This window comes from Rhea americana, unplaced genomic scaffold (assembly GCF_003343005.1).
Source record: "Rhea americana isolate MKP2758 unplaced genomic scaffold, rheAme1 scaffold_76, whole genome shotgun sequence".
NCBI lineage: Eukaryota > Metazoa > Chordata > Aves > Rheiformes > Rheidae > Rhea > Rhea americana.
Genome location: NW_028186934.1, coordinates 784,483 through 800,005, shown reverse-complemented (window position 1 = coordinate 800,005; position 15,523 = coordinate 784,483). Strand labels below are relative to the sequence as shown.

General features: G+C 40.8%; 1 protein-coding gene across 1 annotated transcript in view; it reads right to left on the bottom strand.

The window, feature by feature from the left end:
• Nucleotides 1-15,523, bottom strand: part of SPATA16 (spermatogenesis associated 16) — an 80,013-nt gene that overhangs the window by 31,469 nt on the left and 33,021 nt on the right. The window contains exon 4 of the mRNA XM_085322286.1: nt 12,282-12,366. Within this exon, the coding sequence (XP_085178412.1) occupies nt 12,282-12,366 (85 nt within the window). The remainder of the gene's footprint in view (nt 1-12,281; nt 12,367-15,523) is intronic.

Here is a 15,523-nt window from a genome sequence, read left to right as displayed (position 1 = left end):
TTTATCCATGGCTAACTCTACAGATGTGGAGGTATCAGACCAGAAAATAGCAAGTGTGTCTACCTGCCAAGAGTTCAGGCACCCGGGTCTGCTCTTACCTCCAGAAATACTTAGCAGCCTATGCTGATTTATAGCAAAGTGATTCTGAGGAGTTTTCATCTGGACTTTAATTTGCCTATCATTCAGGGCTCTTACAGGATAAGTGATAAAACGATGGTACCAATAAATCTTTCCAAGATAAATTTTAAGAAAAGCAGAGGCCTAGCCAAACATGTAAACTACTCAATTTCATGTGTAAATATCGGCACCAAATCAAATTTTGTGCGAGATATTGGGTTTTCTGCTGACTTTCTATAGCTCAGTAACCATTTTCTAATCTGAATTAATATATCTCTTGGTGTATCCATACACCTCAGATGCAAAATATATGGAGTGAGGCAGCGAGACAAAGAGGTGGGTGGCTGGACCAGAGAGCAGCCGCATCCTGTGGGTGTGGGGGAATTGCTTTCCTGGCATTTGCCTGCAAAGTTCATTTTTGGATTCATCATCCTTGAGAGCAGTTCAAAGTCATGCCTATAATTTCTTCGCATTGCCAGGTACCCATGGATACACTGCACAGCATGCAAATAGTGACTGGCTCAGAGGGCAGTAACGGTAAAATGTCAGACCAAGGGAGGGGGGAAAAAATAGATCCATAGTTTCTGGTCAATACTGCTGGTGAAGGTATTATTACCCAAGAGCATTTTTTCCCCCAAGCTACTGACCCTGGACACAGATGCTATTTGTTTTATTATCCTCTTGGATTTTTATGGGCTAAAGTCTTTAAGGATATAAAACTTCAGCCCATAAAAACTTTGGAGCAGAAAACTTTATACGATGAAATCCCTGAAGATTTTTGTGCTTAAGCCTTTATGTACTGAAGTCCATACCCACAGAGAAATATCTGCCAATGTGTCTAGGTAATGGGAATACAGAACATTATGTTTATTGTGGCATACACCAGGCAGATATTCAAGATTCAGTCAAACTGTGGAGGGAATGGCGAGGGCTCCACTGGACCTCGTCAAAGTCTTTTGAGAACGGATAGAACAACTGTTTTTTTTCCCATTTCCGTGTGTTTTGATGTCTTTCCACCACAGGCATTATGTCTGCAGGCTGCTGTCTGATACATGGGGGATATTGCTATTATGGTCTCAAGAGTGGAAGAATTGCCAGGCTCCTCCTTGTGTAGGGAGGTAGCAGGTAAACTTATCTCTAGGCACCTCTATCTTTCTCTATGGAGAAAGATAAAGATAATGATTTCCACATATCTTGCAAGTGAGATCTGCAGTGTTATCTTACCAGGTTGTATAACATTCCAGACTTCAACTCCAAAAGAGTTTGGAAAAAAAAAAAAAGAAATCCTATGCTTTAAGATGCCCTCAAACCATAGGAAACACCTTCTTTAGCAACATACAGTAATATAAGTACTATCACTGATCATACAAGTTCATCCAATGGGGAGGTTCCTCTCAGAAGCAGACCAAGTCTGTTGCTTCAAGGAAAATAATAAAAAAAAGCTCTTTTAAGAAGAATTTGCAGAATAATATGATCACAGGGAAGATTTCTTTCTGTAGTTATGGGTTTGACTCATGCCCTGCCACGTCAGGAGGTTTATATCCCTGTTTCAGAAGTGGGTGGAATCAGAGAAAGTCTGCAGAGAAACCACATGGAAACAAAGTGTCTCAAGGACTATTTAATTTGTCGGCACTTTGACTGAAATATCAGTTAATTCTTTCAAGAAACAGAATCATTCACAAGGTTTAAGAGGAATATTGCTATCATGGCAATTAAAAAGTGAACAAAACAAAACTTTGTTTTGATGAAGGGTTTAAGTAGATATTCTTTAATTTGAACTAAAATCACACATCCCTCTGCTCTGAGCACCTTGATTCTGCAATATCATTATACTCTACCATATCTCCTAATGTTACATTTCCAAGACCTTTTAATAAACCCTAAACTTTAGCCTAAACAATCTTATACTGTCCCTTTGACATCCACAAAAATTCTGTTAAGAGCTTATAAAATGAATAGCTAGGTGCGCGAGAAACAGAGCTTTCCTATGCCAACTTTTGATGACAAATGATATAACTACTGCAATATTTTTATGAAGCTTTTGCCATTTTGCCTCACTTATAGTAGATACAGAAGAAGAAAAATGGCACACTAGCTGCAAATTCTTCATAACAGTGACAGTAGCTTTCTCTGCTATAGTCCCTAACCTTAATCCTCTTTAACTACAGAAAGATTTAATTTGGAAAATCCAATTATCTTGACATCTAGAATTAGCCAAAAATTTAGATATCTTTCTAGTGCCTTATCTTGCAGCTGCAGTGCACGCTCAGCCACTGACTCATTTACATTACAGCGGGAATTGATGCTTTTATTGATGATTTTTATTAATGTAATGACATCAGTCAGGATAGAGCCATTAGCCTCTTCTATGAACTGCTTCCACTCATAGGCTGGTAGCTAAAATTATGGGTGCACTGCGGTGCAACCTATGYGCTTTTCTCTATATCTTGCCAGCCGTAAAGAAATATCTGGCAGCCCTGCCACTAAGTCTGTTGCTGTTGTGATATGAATATCTTCTCACCAGCATGATCTTCTTACACTATTTTTATTTTTTTTTCTGTGGGAAAAGTAAGTAGACTGAATGCCAGAGCATATCCTTTTCTCAATATGTTTATGACATGAATAAATCATACAATAGATGAGAACTTTCTGCTTATCTGCCGTGTAATGCTTCCCCATTAACGTAGGCCACATCAAATATCAGCTTATTTAGGTTCTTAAGTTATTAATGAATTTAAGTCTTTGCCAGTTATTTTGTATGCAGTATATTTTTAAAAGTAGATTTGCAGAGCAACACAGAGATAGACCTACGTATTCTGCTGAGCTGTAAAAGGCAGAAGCAGACACATTCCAGATGGGTTACCTTAAAATTCAAGATCTATTGATATTTCAGTACGACTCTCTTTAAATTTGGGAGAAAATAAATCCATGCTTTATATCCTTCCAAAGCGATCACTATTAATTAAAGAAATGCACCCRGAATAAATGGGTTAAGGAAATGGATTAGCTGGAGGCTGCTATTAAAAGCCCCTGTACATGCTGCTAGCATGTGGGAATGTGGGCACCCAGCACAGATGCAGAAATGCAACTCTAGTTTGAGGATGCTCGTTGTCCCCGGGTCCCACAAACTAAGGCACATGAACTGCGCCGTGGGAGTCCTCAGCTCTCGTGTCACCTGCCACCGGCTGAGGATCTTCCCTTTCCATCTTGCTGAAGGAGGGAACGTGAAGGACTTCAGTTTTTCCTAACTATGGTTACGGGCGGATCTGGAGTCTCCCTGCCGGAGACGCTGCGACGTGAGGGTCAGCCCGGCGAGGCGAGTGCCCGTGGAGAGCCAGCCGGAGCGAGGGACGGCACAGGCAGCTTGGAGCCACCCCGCGAGCTGCTGTGTAGACACACTTGCTGGCACAACCACAGGCAGCTGTAAATCTGCAGCGGGGAAGTGGGTCAGTGGATGTAAAAATCAAAGAAGAGTCCCCTCGAACATGCCAGTTATCCTCTGCAGGCAGATATTAGCCCACAAAGACAGCTTTCAACCAGCTTTGTTAATACTGGCCCTTATTTAAGGATGAGAGAGTTTCCATAGTGAGAAACACCTCAATTCCAATAAGGCAATCTGCTAGGGCTTCGTATGGAGCAGCAGGGCTGCCCGGCTCGCGCCAGGAGATGCCTTTCGCTGAACACGAGTGCTCCGCGGGTCTTCGGCCAGCTCCACGCTGCTCCTGCTATGTCAGGAGCCCAGCACAGCTAAAACACCCACTTTTATTTTTATTTTTATTTTGCAAAGGGTGACTATAAACTGCGCTCAGTCAAATAGCTTTTGGAAAGACGTCTCAACTCGGACAGGCTGAGCTAAAGGTCAAGTGTCACGGAGTGCTTCGCGGGAACGCAGTTATACCTGCGGGCCAAGCCCTGGCATCTGAACCCACCCCACGATTCGGGCACGCGCTTGAGAGCCAGAGTGACACTGGCAAGGGAATACTCCTAGGAGAAATGGGGAATATCTGCTCTAGGGGCTTTTCAGGGCTTTTAGCACCAAAGGAAGAAAGAAGGAAAGAAAAAGAATGAGAAAAAGAAGGATAAAAAGAAAGGAAAAGAAAGCAAAATGCAGTATTAACTGAGAGAGATGCCAGTCCTTCTTAGCACTGAGCTCAACATCTTTTGGGAACTCAACTTAAATGTGAAGCGATGAATCAGACAGCCAGGGATTGTGACTGATGTGGTTAGCCCGTAGAATGGACAGCACTGTTCAAAGGGGCAGCGAAAAATCATGCCTGAGTCGTTGCAATAGCAAACTACTTTATGTGGCTGAATGGCTGCTAATTTAGTAGAAGACAACCTGACTGTATATAGAGATGTTTTTGAAAAGTGACTTTATCTCTTTTTGTGTGATGTCCTCTATAGCTCTTTAAGAGCAGGTGTCCAGATGGGAAACCACATAGCCAGTAATGATCCTGGTACGGCAGAAACTCCTGTCTGCGTTTCATCTCCCCGGAGAAAGGAGATGGTGTGCAAAGAAAGGGAAGAGGATAATGAACGTGCAACTTGAGTGAAAAAGAAGGGCCTGAGAGCGGCACAAAATGGCTGGTTTTCTATACTGATTTCTCAGGTCCCTTCTGTGCATCTTAAAGCTCTGCCTCGCAACCCAGTAAAAGCCAAATTATGTTCCTGAAATTTGCGTATTACTTTTGAGCTACTCTGTGGGTTTTTAAATGGTAGGGAGCTTTGCTCTCCAGGGTTGTTCCTGATGAGCATCTTTGAGGTATGATTTWTGGCCTCTGTTAATAGTTAAAACTTTAATTGGATTGGTATTATACTTCATATTGGGATTTCAATAGCTACCAACTACAGCCGAGATATGTATTGCCTAGTACATTCAGCTGGTATTGAATAAATCCATCTATCTCAAAATTAGGGACAATTAACCCATCTGTTTTAATAGTGTGACATTTAAACTAATAACTTTTCTTAGCATGTAAATACAAGTATGATTCAAGCAACAGTAATTTTACCATGAATGATCTAATCCTGGAAAAATAGCRGTAGGTAGAAAATATGTGGAGGTAGATATTATTAAAGAAGAAATGGCATAAAAAAATGTTAAATTCCTTGGTTTTGAACATGCAGAATTATTTCTGGAATGAAAATACCAGCAATAACAGCAGCAATAAAAAGTTCCCAAAGCAGTATCAACATGATAGAAACTCTCCGTTATGTTATTTGCCTTATCAGTCCAGTTTTCAGTTACTCTACATTTTCAGTAGTGTATCTGAGAGTGTATTTTTGGAGCTGGGAGTTAAGTTTTACTAACAGTGCACCGCAGATGTTGTGGGGAGCTCCAGTCACCTTTGGGACTGTGGTGACACGGTATGGTAGAAACCAGTCCTTGTGAAAAGACAGTTGATCTGCACTGGGGGTTATGGGAGATCTGGTTTAGTTTGTGGTTCATCACAGTCACTGTGCTTAGTCTTGGATGAGTTATTCAATACTTTTTGTTCTCAGTACCCTAGGTGTTAAAAATGGATGGAAACCTTGCTTCACAAGGAAGCTGCTGCAAGAGAAATGCAACCACTTGTCAGGCATTTAGCAACTCCCAAGCCAGAGCAGTAYGAGTGCCTGAATGGCAGACCTAGGAAGAAACCCATTCTGCTCTGAAAAACTGTTAAAAATAGGACTTCACCTGGTTTAACAAGTCACTTCAGTCATGATAGAGAGAGAGCACAGGAAATCCAAGAACTGGYCAGGAGCTGCTCTAAGGTCATCTAGGTACTGATGCTGTTCCTTAAGAATGAATTCATTTTCCTCATTATGGGCCAAAATCTGTTTGTTCTTGTAACATGCAAGATGAGAGGAAAATATTTACATCTGAATTTCCCACCAGAAAATGAAAAGCTCAGTGCAACAAAGCAAGAGGTATCCTTCGAGATGGTCACAGATACTGCAGAGGGATGAATACCTGTTGGTTTTTATAAAGAGGGTTATGAGAAATATTGTCTCTTTTCTGAAGTGAGAAAAAWTAAAATTAATTCTTAAGGTAACAAACTCCACAAACCTCTGAGACAATGTGGACTGAGCCATYCACTTTTGCTTGTATGCATAGCAGTCATTGCCCTCAATGGGATTTGCCCCCAGATTTGATTAAGGCAGGGACTTCTCTGCGGTTAAGTATGGCACAGCATGATCTGCTGAAATAGCCTCAAGGACTGATGAGAAATATATTTTCTCACTGATACAACAGCCAGGTTGTCTGGAGGGGCCGCCTGTCAGCTCCTATCAGTCATAACATTAGGAGGGCTGCAAACCATCCATGGTGTTGCCAGCTTGGAAACCTGATGCTCTGTGCCAGGATATGGGTCAAGCAGCAGCATGTAGGGCAGCATGTAGGGCTGCTGATGGGCCTTGCCATGGGCAGGGACTGTGGAGGATGTTCTGGCTACCAAGAGTGTTTTTCCTTTGACTTTGTGCTGGGGATTATGACCCTGCAAGGTGTGAGATGAAGTTGAACGCTGAGCAAGTTGACAGCATTTGTCACTGCACTGTAGGTGTTTGATCTCCTTGCAGGGCTGGGTTGTAATTTGCTTTACTAYGTAATACGTATGTTACTCTGTGCTTCAAACAGCCCAGATTTTTGAACTGGAAACACTTGATGTTCATAATAGCAATGAGAGAGTAAAACAAAYGTCTGAATGCTTAAATCCTCCACGTCAGCCAATGCATGTGCCTCCTGGCAGCTTTCTCTGCTGACAGAGAATATTCTCAGAAATGCAAGTTTGTGAGCTCCATATACTCACAGATCTGGTACTTTAAATGTGCTAAAAGCAACAATACAGTGGCTGCAATCTTGGCCAAAACACTAGGGTTGAACTGGAAATCTCTAAAGCTAAAAGCCCAGTTTGCTCCAATGCAAATTAAAGGTCTCCATGTCAGTGTAGCAAATACACATTGGCTACATTAAGGAATTAAAGCTTTTAGCATAAATGGTTATGGAGGTGTACAGATAGAAACCTAAAAGCTTTCAAAATGCCTGCCTGAAGTTCTGTTAGTTTTTGCAGCATATAAATTGCTGGGGCAAAAGCAATCAGTGTAAGACATTGGAAAGACGTGAATGACTTTGGGTGTAACTGCAGAAGGGACACTGGTGCAGAACCTTTAGTACAAAATAGGACACATGGTTTTTGTAATGGAATAATAAAAGCAATTAAACTTGTAGTGTGCTAATGAGTCAGGCTTGAGATGTTTATGGACTAGGTAATAAAGGCACTTGCTACTAAAATGTCTCTATCAGATATTAGTGAAGTCAGGCTGTGATATTCAAAATATTGGCAAAGTTCATTTTTGATGACATTATATGTTTGGTGATATTGTCGTATGGGAGTGATACAACCTTTATTAACAGAATAAAACCTCCAAGGTATACTGCGTAGTATTTAGCCAGTGGAAATAGTTTACAAAGGTGTGAGTCAAATCAGACCGTTTGAGGACCGACTCTTTCTACAGGATGAAATGCCTCAAGTCAATTGTTTGTTTTGCTCTTTCCAGCTGAGAAAGGCTGACGATAAATCATGTTTCATAGAATCAGTAAGGTTGGAAGGGACCTTGGAGATCATCTAGTCCAACCTCCCTGCTCAGCAGGGTCACCTAGAGCAGGTTAGACAGGGTTACATCCAGGCGGGCCTTGAGTATCTCCAGAGAAGGAGATTCCACAACCCCTCTGGGCAACCTGGTCCAGGGCTCCTTCACTCTCTCAGGGAAGAAATTCCCCCTCACGGTCAGGCAGAACTTCCTGTGCTTCAATTTCTGCCCATTGCCTCTTGTCCTGTCACACGGGACAACTGAAAAGAGTCTGGCCCTGTCCCCTTGACACCCTTGCTTCAGGTACTTGTACACACTGATCAGATCCCCCCTCAGTCTTCTCCCCAGGCTGAAGAGGCCCAGCTCTCGCAGCCGTTCCTCRTAGGGCAGGTGCTCCAGCCCTCTGATCACCTTTGTAGCCCTACGCTGGACTCTCTGCCAGRAGGCTTATCTGACAATAGTAATAAACAGGGTTAAACTTTTGTCTTGCTGCTGCAACTCTGTAAATGTGCACCATGATACATTTAATAACTTTCACATTAATTTTGCATGTGATGAATTCTATTTAACTGGCCTATTTTTAATCCAACAGCCAATACACAAATCACCCAGTGCATATTCCATAGTGGGCTGTGAAAAAAAAGCCATCCATCTGATTATATGTTGATTTGGAATATATATTTTCAACCCATGGAATAAAATACTTGAAAAGATACTTGGTGAACAGAGGAAAAGGCCTAACTTATTGAATAACATTATCCATTGCAAATTGCTTTTTCAGCTCTCATCAACATTATACCTTTATCTCAGAACAGAATGGAAGGCATGTATTAATATTCAAAAACAACACAGGGTGTCAGACATTACAGATCACTTTACAGAAGATCCAGAAATAGATGATTTATTTTAAAGGGGATAATCAAAGAAAGCCAATCAAAAAGTAATCAAAAAGAATATTTAAAAGTACCTTGATCGTGATCCATAGGTATGTATATGGGGAGAAGATAACAAGTACTGGAGGATCTTTAAGCTTTCAGAGATGAAAGCATAATATAAATTGCTAGAAGTTAGTACTGGACAAGTATGATCCCAGTTTACTAATTGGAAAGGAGAAACAGGGACGACCATGCATCAAATCATCTTTTGGAAGGGATATAGTAGATACTCTATTATTAAACTGTTTAAATGGAGATTGGATAACTTCCTCAAAGACATTCTCAGCTTCACCCCTTATTTATTGGTACTRATGCAGGAAGACAAGGGTGAAATTCTGTGGTGTTTTTATGCAGAAAGTCAGACCATTCATCACTATGAGCCCGTCTAGCCTTAAAAATCTATGACAGTACAAATCTTGCAGTGCATCTAAGAGGAGATAAACAATCACATGGAATGGATGACTACTGAAGAACTGTGTAAGAGTTAATAATGAGGAAGGGAAAGAAAAAGATTTGAGGATGTTTTAAGAAGAGTTTTAAGAAGAAGGACTCCCAGGGATAGAAGAAAAGTACAAAACAATATCAGGAGAAGGAAAYAAAGGGAGATATAAGATTAAGGGAGATAAGACTGCTCTGAGCATGAGGAATAGATCAAGAGAGAAAGGCAATGATCTAGAAGTAAGAAGTAAGAATTAAGAGTCTGAATTTTGTGCACCACTCAAGTGGCCTATACAATGTTGGAAGCTATCAGAGGAGTAGGATACAAGCYTGTGAGGAGGAAAAGCCTTTTCCAGTAGGGGAAAAATACCACATAAAAACAAGGTAGTCAATGAYGACACCCGAGAGATTAGACATGTAACCAATTGATTAAAGCAAAGAGTGACAGATCTTTAAGTTTTCCTCATCTAAAAATCTTTCTTCACAAAAGTGAAAAACAAACTATTCTGTTCAGCRTCTATTCCGTTCCTTCTCAGAAAATGTAGCTCTCGCTTGTGAGGCAACCTTGCAGAGCTCTGGGGAAGAGGAGTAGTTAGCAAGAAAAGTGTGCATCAATAGCTGTTGCTTTGGTTACAAAGGCACATGAGCATGTATGGTCGTGACAAGTTATTTTCAGCTTTACACAGTGAAATAGAGAGAATATTAATAAAAAAGTTTGTGTTATCTCTGCTTGGTCTCTCCATGGTGAAAAGTCCCAGTGCAGTGTCACGTTCTCCATCATACTGCATAATTGTTGCTGTGTGCACTAATGACATTGAAGTCGCCCTTGATGCTGAATGCACAGAATTCATCAACTCAAGAAAGAARAGATTGTTACTGGTGCTGGGAGATATCTTCATGAACAGTGTTTCTGAAGTGCTAGCTATTAACTTGAGTGGGAGCAGTACTGGGCACCCAGCTGCCTGTACTGCGTGTGTGTCAGCATATAGATATCGCTGAATCCTTAGCCTAGCCCACGCTCAAGCATACGCATAAAAGGCACAAAATTGCAGCGCAATCTCTGTCTCCCAGTGAAAATCAAGCACAGTGGGGGATCAAACAAATGGTGAGATCTCTGCTGACATTTCAAAGCTTCTGCAGACAAAGACTGCAATTCAGGTTCAGGTGAAAGGCGGAAAAGGAGTGGTAACAGGGGACACAAACAGTGCAGCAGTACCAGTTGGTATCATAGAGRTGCAGGGAGGCCTGTGCATGAACTCTCCATCAGGAACAGAATGAACTCTGGAGCGAAGYAGAGATTAACCAAAGTCCTATCACTTTCAAAATCCTTTGGCCCTTTCTATTTATAAGATGATGCAAATGGCTGGAAGTGATTCAGTACTAACATTTCATTTGCTCTGAGTCATTCCTGACATAGCTTCTGGTTCCAGCCCCACAGCTTCTGATTCAGACCCTGTGAGAAGGCACCTTCATGAATCTTGTCCTTCAACACTAGTTTTCTGGTCCTGTTGCATAGCAGGACACTCTGAACCCTTGGGTGAGAGGATAGTGATGACAGCTCCTTCTTGAAAGGTTCAGTCTTTGAAGCTTCATGGCCATGACATCAAGAGGGGGAATCAATAGAGACCAATGTTAAGAGACAAAAAAAGGTATTCCATTCGAAGAAATGACCTCTTCGTAAAACCTATTTGTGAACTCCAGATTTTAAATGAGTCTGACCCAGTGGGGGAAAAAAAAAATCAAACTATTCTGTACAGAAGAAATTCTCTGCTGGAAAGCATGTAAGAAAGTTCACAGGCACTACAAACACTAGCCCAGTGGGTAATTCTCTGAATGAGATGCACTTTGCACTCACAGCAGTACTGAAATTCAGCAGCTCCCAGCCCTGAGATTTATTTCATTTTACCAATAAGAATGCAACTAATAATAGCTCAAAAAAGGAAGAATTTTCTGCAAAAGTAAAAGACCAGATTCTGATCTTTATTACTCCCACTTGTATCAGACCTATTTTGCACTACATCTCACACCGCAGTACGACAAGGATGAGCCCTCTTGTTGTCAGAGATATTCTCTCAGGTTAAACCCAAAATAAGTGGGATCAGAATCAGACTCCAACATTTTATCACAAGGGACATGCATTATTTCTATTACTGTATTTTTATTAAACATTTTTACCAAGTTACCAAAGCAGCTTGCTCTTGGCCTCCTCCTCCTAATCACAGAGAGCAGTCCATGAAATGATCCCTTGAGAGCCATGCCAGTTGTTAGGCAAAGCCTGTGGGAAGGCTGTATGAGCCCAAATTAGCTCTGTGCAGGGCCACAAATAGAAGTGAGCTCCCCAGAGAGCGTAAGGGCAGCTCATGAGTTGCTTTAGTCCAAGATAATAGCTTTTTTCTTTTTTCCTGAGGGTCAGCTATCACTGCCACAAGACCAGCTAGGACCCTCTGCAAGACAGAAAGGTCTTCCACCGTCCGAGGCCCCAGATGCTGCACTCCCTCTGAAATGGACTTTGGTTGCATCAGCACTGGGTTTGGGAAGGTTGGGACACAACCTGGAGCGGTAAGCTCCTGCAGCAATAAGCCAGCTAGCAAAAGATTTAGCATCCATTTACCTCAAGTGTGTGAGAACTCTCCTCAGAGCAGCAGGAGGTACTCTTAAACTCAAATTTGTGCTGATGTGGCTGAACCACTAATTCAAATAGGAAAGTACCACTCAGGAGACAAGTCTCATTGAAGTCAATGGTCTACTCCTTACGTAAGTAATTGTTGTAGAACTGGGGTCTTAACTAGTCATCCTTCACAGAGCACTTTAGGTTTCTCTGAGACCATTTGTTATGGTCTTCCCTCCCCCCTCCTTCCAGATGAAGAGTTTGGAAAGGTGTCGGAGGATTACTATCATGCAAATTGCAAAAGAAAAGTGTCACTAAGGTAGGAAGGCTTCACAAAAAATAGCTTTGGGGACTACAGAGGATCCAGAATTAAATTTTATAGCAGTCCATAAAATTGAAGTATGAGCCAAGGGTTAACAACCTTGAATTTTGCCCTTAAAATTAGTCCAAGAAAATCTACTTCATTATAAATACAGTAGTACTATATAGTGTCCTGTTGATTGATATGCCCAAGAGCTACCTTTGTCGGCAGTCTTTTAAGCAGCAATCCTTCATTTTGGTCTTAATAGTGAGATGGGCACCTCCTTCCTAGTTGGGCTATCAATTTTTACCTGCCAATACAGTTTGATGAGCTTGCTTATATGCTGCTCAGTGCCTCCTGACAGCCAGTACATATAGTCAGCAATCATGGCGCTCCTGGTGACAAAAGCAGAATAAATGAGTGTACAGGGAGAGAAGGATGCATATAGCAATATTTAAAGGAGATAATTTTATAAGATTGTAACATGAAGTTTCTATCAAAAGATTACACATAACAGTCAGTCTTTGTCCAATTTTAAGACAMATCTTAGTAAGCAATTTTAGATAGCTAAACTACATGCAAACAAATACCCTACATTTTTCTCTTTGATGGCCTTTCCATATTTACTGCAAGGAAATATTTAATGGCTGCTCAAAAATATTTTGTTTTGGCTTTTCTTTTTTTGCTTTAAGCTATTTGCATGCGAAATAGACTAAATATAAGTAAATTTCTTCTAGGACAGCATMAAAATGTATAGCACCCTGTCGTTTGTCAGCCTAAGAGTATCACCATCTATGTCAAATTCAGACATAGTTCAGCTTTGATTAAATGTGTCTTTAAAAAAAACATCAAAACCCACAAAACAATCAGCTATCTTTATACCTAATTGAGTATGCTTTAGTACACCCACTGTCTGTTACAACCATTGCATTACTCTTTCTAGAGTGGGGGATATTAAAAACTATTGTACATTGGATATTAATGCAGAGTCTTGACAGACTTTAGAAAATCGGTTTGCTTTTATGGCTGCTTCTCCACGCTGCTCTCCATTTCCTTTCCTCTGGAGAGTCCAAATCCAATTAAATGTGACTAGATGTAATTCCAAATTGTCACTTTAGTCAATTAAACATATAATAATCTTGTGTACCTAATTACCAGCACCAAAAGTTTATTTGTTGATGTAGTGCTATCAATGTGTGCTTCTGCATGTTTCCCTTATCATTGCCTATATATTAATTGTGCTTTGACATTACTGTAAATTGAATTTGAAATTTCCCCCTAGTTGAAAGTGTCTTACAAACAGTAATCCCAATCCTGTTGTAATACTCTTTCAGAATGTATTTTCCAAGGCTGTATTATGTTCTTAATGAGATATAACCAAAAATACAAGGATTTAACAATAAACATTTCAAGGCAGGCCCAGTATCAGAGGGTAACATATTGTTACAAACAGGAACAAAATCTGCCCTTAGATGTTTGCATTCAGCTCCCGTTAATTTCACCGTGAGAAAAAGAATTCAATAGGACCACGGTTTTCTGCATAAGGCCTGGATTTAGCCCTAAGCCTTATCCAACTCTCATTCAAATCATTGGCAAAAACCCTCTTGACTGCACTAGAACAAAGAGCAGATTCTAATTGAATATTTTCAGCCCAGCCGATACAGGATGAACAAASGATGAACTCCTCATGGCAGAACTCTTGTTCACTCCAAATGGTGCCTGTATTTAATCCTAAAAATGACTTAAATAGCAAGTATCCTATGGATGAAACAGAGAAGGTCTCTGACACTACCTGCTTGACCCTAAGAAGACCACTGTAAACCATAGTTTTGAGAAGAGATGTTCACTGTATCTGAGACCCAAAAGGGAAAAAAGAATGTGGCACAAAAGCAGGGGAAGTCTTTGAATGAATGTGTCACATTATTCTATATTACTGTGTGTTTGGTCTAGTAGAGGCTGTCTACAAAGCTTTCAGCTCCTTTGACAATSGCAATAACTACTACTGCAGTCACTAATAGCGAATATGAGTGATGGTGCCCTCCTGCAGCCAGCTCATAAGGAATTATTAATCTGAATTTAGAGCAATTCTCAAGTGCTGAAGACTGGTATTTTGGAGCCAAAGGACAACTTCAAGAGGTTGTTTGCGATTTGGCATCATGTAGATTCAATGCCCCTAGACTGCTGTCTTTACAAAGATTCAAACTGGCCAGTCCTTAACCCCCCAAGTGTCACCCTGTCATTGTCCCATACTGTCCGCTGCTACGGGGTCRTGTTGGAGCAGGGCTGCCGTGGGTCGAACGCAATCAGCTGAATGCACGGGCACAAGCCGCTTGCTTTGCCATCCCTACTGCAGGCCACRGTCCATCATCTGGCACAGTGAGGATCCTTCCTGCTGACGGTACCCTGCAGCATTCAGCCTGTGACCTCTCGTTCCTTTGCAGCAGCTAGCACTTTTTTCTCCCAGCTTCACATTGCTCTCAGATGTGGAGATGTGTGTAGAGCCGTGGACAAATCTGGAATCAATTCCTAGACAAGTCACTTCATCTTTTGCCATTTCCTAGCATCAATTGTAAAATGAGGGTAATCATATTCGACTGATTTACCTATTTGGTGTGCRAATTCTCCTGGTACAAACTATCTTGTACTAATTCTTAGCAGAGCGCTCAGCACAATGGCGCTCTGATCATGGCAGAGGTCTCTAGGCACCGCGGCACTTCACACAAACTCCTTTCCTCTTTATTCTCCCTTCTTAATTTGTTCTTATTTAAATAATCAGACTCACACTTATATTTTAAGCACATGTGCTTAGTTTCTCAATGTCTGCTTTTGTCCCTGCTAGATTTCTCTTGTACCGGTTTGCAGTATATCACGAATGGCAAGGCACAAATGTAAAAAACCCTCAGAAGCTTTAAAAGTGCCTCCATCCCTATTTTACTTTCACTTTGCTGGTCGTCTGGGAGCACATACAGGTCTGGGCTGGTGCCTGCTGCTCTGACCTCGTGATGTAAGTGAGAYTTAAAAATTCTACTTACAAAACAGACATAGGCATTAAAGCTATACGTAAATAGTCTATGTCCAACCCAAAATGTGCCTAAATATCCTTGAGAATCTGGCCTTTACATATCGAAGTAACAATGACTTTCGGTTAGGGACTTATGAGGCTCTCTGAAAATGGAAAATAGATAAAATATTATTTAAGAAAATATTGTTTATGAAATTATTATTTAAGATTCTCAGCCTGTGACTAAACTCATTAACATCTTTTTCTTTCTCCCTTATTAGAGTGAAAGCCTATCATCTTGTGTGTATATCTCAAGACACCACACTTGCTTTTACCACTTCGTTAAGGCTKCATGTTTAAAGACATTGCAGCAAAGCTGACAATCCTTCCTTCAGGGATATGGTTGTTTGGAGATTTACTTCTCTATTTGGAGGAGACTTATTTATTTTAAAACAAACAGATTTGTGATAGTATTTTATACTGTAAAATGCAATGCTTGCATTTTCTTCAGTTTACTAATGAAGAAAAGAGTAATATGCTTTTCCAAAATT